At 40.8% G+C, this 4443-nt stretch overlaps 1 protein-coding gene across 1 annotated transcript in view; it reads right to left on the bottom strand.

Moving 5' to 3' along the window:
* Nucleotides 1-852, bottom strand: part of LOC112093702 — a 4496-nt gene extending 3644 nt beyond the window's left edge. Inside the window, exon 1 of the mRNA XM_024172653.1 lies at nucleotides 76-852. Coding sequence (XP_024028421.1) covers nucleotides 76-852 — 777 coding nt within the window. The remainder of the gene's footprint in view (nucleotides 1-75) is intronic.
* Nucleotides 853-4443: the final 3591 nt, after the last annotated feature.

Genomic DNA, 4443 nt, shown 5'->3' with positions numbered 1-4443 from the left:
AATCTGACAGGAAATTGTGGGACAACCGGGATCCTTGTACTTGAGCGGTGTTTTCTGGTCGATCACCGCGCTTACTTGTTCTGTCAAGAATGTTGTCTTCTTGACATGGTGCTTCCTTTTGATAGTGCACAGATCCTTGATAACCTTAGCATAAGCAGGCACTTGCTTGATAACATGAAGCAAAGGAAGATTAATCTTCACTTGAGTCAAGTGCTCTAGGATCTCACTTTGGTGTTCCGGTATTTTCCCAGTTGGACGTAGAGCTTGGGGAAAAGGCACCTTTACCGGAACATTTGTTGGATCATCTTTCTCAGGGACAACTTCCTTAGTACTCGAAGTGGTTGCACTTGTTGACGGTTCTTCCATAATCTTACTACTACGAGTACTGATGGCATTCACCTCTTTAACATTTTGATTATCGAGACATGAGATTTGCGCCATATGTTGACCCTTTGGGTTTGACTGAGCTTGTGAAGGGAACTTGCCGCGTTCTTGAACAGCCAAAGCTCCAGTCAGATTCGTGATTTGACTCTTCATTTCTTTACTTTCCTCCACCATTTGCGTGAACAGTGATTCAAACTTCTGATTCGTCTTACTCTGTACCTCCATGAAAGATTGCAAGGTGTTCTCAAGAGAACTCCTTGGCTGATGCGAATTGTATTGAGGTGCAGAATACGCCTTTGGTGGTTGCGGCTGTTGCTTAGTTCTCCATTGTCCTCCAGACGGTTGTGCTTGGTTGGAATCTCTCCAACTGAAGATTGGATGGTTCCTCCAGCCAGGATTGTATGTGTTAGAAAAGGGTTTGTTGTATGCCCCTAAGGCATTGCATTGCTCCTCATAAACCCCTCTCATTTCACCATAAGCAGGACAATCCTTAGCTAGATGTTCCACCCCACCACAGACAAAGCATGGCTCATGTGTTTCTGCCCTTGCGACCGTGTGGATTCCTCTACCTTCTTTGCCTTTGAGGGCCTCGATTTGCTTTGTCAAAGATTCGACTAATGGCTAATGGTTTATATTGTATAAAACCAATACCTAACTCACTGCTTAATACTGAAATGTTCAGAGTTGCCGAACCTAAGAATAAAAAGCAAAAGATTTCTCATGATAACAACACATATCTGTGGCATCTTAGGCTTGGTCATATTAACCTAAACAAGATTGAAAGACTGATAAAGGATGGTCCTTTACGCGAACTAAAAGTTGGTGAGCTTCCGGTCGGTGAATCTTGTCTGGAAGGTAAAATGACCAAGAGGCCTTTCACGGCGAAAGGAGAAAGAGCTAAAGAACCCCTTCAGCTGATACATTCAGACATATGTGGACCGTTAAACGTCCAAGCTAGAGGAGGTTACGAATATTACATCACCTTTATTGATGACTATTCGAGATATGGTTTTGTTTACCTGATGCAACGAAAATCCAAAACTTTTGAAAAGCTTAGAGAATTTTGAGCAGAAGTTGAAAAACAATTAGGTAAACCAATCAAGACACTTCGATCAGATCGAGGGGGAGAATACCTAGACCAAGAGTTCTAGGATTTCTTGATTGAAGAAGGTGTATTATCCCAATTGACAGCACCCGCTACACTACAGTAGAATGGTGTAGCTGAAAGGAAAAATCGGTCTTTGCTCGACATGATGAGATCAATGTTGAGTTATTCTTCATTGCCTACTTCGTTATGGGGTTATGCCTTAAGAACAACTGCATACATTCTGAATAGAGTACCATCTAAGTCTATTCCTAACACACCCTTAGAGTTGTGGTGCGGTCGAAAACCTAGTTTGAGATACGTGCGCTAATTACGCCCAAACGTGTACAAAAACAAGCGGTTAATTGTAGTACAATTTGAACGGTCGATCCGATGAGGAAGTGTTAAATTGAACAAGAAATGATTAGCAAATAAAAAGCGTTAGGAAAATAAGCAATCAAACAAAGAAAATGAATGAGTGTTTTTGATGATTTTTTTGGAACAATTTAAAATGGAGAAAATTCAATAAATAAAAGTGGTAAGGCTTTGAGAATCCTCCATATGCTTTGTTCACCTATTTGGATTTTGATTCATAAATTGACTCAATTGAAAGTTTCACATCCCAAACAAACAATCAGAAAATAAATATTTGAAGAACATATGAATTAAAAATGTATTCAAGTAAATAAAATTCTAACGTTTAGAATTAGGAAAAATTATCTTATGAGAAATCCAAGAGCGACAATATACCGTTGGCAATAATGCAGTAAAAGACTACTCATAAAAAAATACCTATCAATATATAATATAATGCAACAATCACATAAAAAGAGCTTGACTAGATTTATATGAAAGTTGACAATAAAATATATTGATAAGAGGAAGAAATATGATAAAAGAAAATTATTTACTCAAATGTATAAAACTTACAAACCATTGGAGAATCAAAAATCCAAATAAGTTCACTACAAATATAGGATCATCTCTAGCCTCACCTAAATACTCTAGCCTAACTTGCACATAATTCCCATAAAATTCTAAAAAGAAAGTATGAGAATAAGAACAAGAAAATAAGAGAAAATATGTGAGAATTTAGGCTCTAAAAATTCAACTCTTAATCACCTTGACAATGACCCTATTTATAGAGTTTTGAGAATGCTAAAAAGCTAAAAATCAGATCGTAATTAAGAAGTTACAAGGCTTAATCGGAGGAGAAAAACCATCACGTTTCTGAAGAGAGGGACACGTGTCGCCAGATGATTCATGCGCGGGAGAAGAAGTGTTGCACAGTTGGGCCACGTGGAGAAATGCTTGACGCGCGCGGGAGAGGAACTCATGCAGAGAGGGAACGTGCGCGCGAAACGCGCGTACGCGGGGGAACAACTGAACCCCACTTGGACGCGTGGCGAGCTGTGGTTGGAGGGCTTCTTTACACGGGACCCACGTGGAGAGGAATGAAAATCCGGGTGACGCGCGCGTGGAAGAAACTTGCGCAGGGGAGTGGGCGGTGCGCGCCAATCGCGCGTTCGCGGGGGGACAGCTGGGTCCCACGGTCCTGCGGTGCGACAGTGGTCGACACGTGGCACTGGGTTGGCTCGCGACTTCTTGGCTCGGCTCGCGGCTTCTCGGCTCGGCTCGGCTAGTTGATGGGCTGATGGGCTTTGGGCCGAATTGGGCTTTTCTTGGGCTCAACTTTTGGGTTTTGCTTGGTAAACTAGCCCAAATCCAATTGTTTTCTTCAAAAACCTGAAAAATAAAATAAATCTAATTAAAATTAAATCCTCTAAATTTAAGAATATTTGAAATTAAAATCACAAATTTGATAAAATAATTTGACAATTATGAATATTAAAAGTTCAAATTCGTGCACTTATCATGCGCATATAGGGATGTCCAGCACATGTGCTAAAAGGAAAGACTGGGAAGTTGGAACCCATGTCAAAAGTGTGTATGTTTGTAGGATATCCTGATGGGACGAAGGGAAGTTTCTTTTATAGTCCTGAAGATCAAAAGGTGTTTGTATCGACAATTGCCACTTTTCTGGAGCTTGACTATATGATAGATTTTAAGCCCATAAGTAAAATATTATTGGAAGAGTTACTATCTGATGAGATCAGACCACAGCCGACAAGAGTTGTCGGGCCACTCAGAGAAAAGACCATAGTTCCTGATCAGACTCCTAAGGCACCTCGTCGTAGTGGGAGGGTAAGCATGTTACCCAACCAGTATATCGGGGAAGCCCAAATCGTCACTGCTGATGACGGTAAGGAGGATCCATCGACCTTTAAGGATGCGATGGATGATCTGATAAGGAAGAATGATAAGCAGCTATGAAACTCGAGATGGAGTCTATGCACTCTAACTTAATCTGGCAACTTGTAGATCTACCCGAAGGGGTAAAACCCATTGGATGCAAGTGGATCTTCAAGAGAAAGAGAGGAGCGGATGGGGAAGTAGAGACTTACAAAGTAAGGCTAGTGGCTAAGGGTTATACCCAAAAGGAGGGAGTTGACTATGAGGAAACTTTCTCGCTAGTAGCCATGCTTAAGTCCATCCGGATACTCTTGGCCATTGCAACATATTTTGACTATGAGATATGACAGCTGGATGTCAAGACAGCTTTTTTGATTAACTATCTTAAGGAAACCATCTATATGGATCAGCCAGAGGGTCACATAGATGAAGGCCAAGAGCAGAAAGTCTGTAAGCTGCAGAGGTCCATTTATGGATTAAAGTAAGCTTCTAGATCATGGAACATCAGGTTTGATGAGGCTATAAAGTCTTATGGATTTGATCAAAACATTGATGAACCATGTGTCTACAAGTACAATAAAGAAGAGAAAGTGGTCTTCTTAGTTCTTTACGTCGATGACATCCTACTCATTGGGAATGATGTGAGATTGATGACAGATGTAAATGAGTGGTTAGCCAACCAATTCCAAATGAAAGATTTGGGAGAGGCAAGCTATGTTCTT

This window comes from Morus notabilis, unplaced genomic scaffold (genome assembly GCF_000414095.1).
Source record: "Morus notabilis unplaced genomic scaffold, ASM41409v2 Scaffold295, whole genome shotgun sequence".
NCBI classification, from domain to species: domain Eukaryota; kingdom Viridiplantae; phylum Streptophyta; class Magnoliopsida; order Rosales; family Moraceae; genus Morus; species Morus notabilis.
This window is presented reverse-complemented; position numbering and strand designations above follow the sequence as displayed.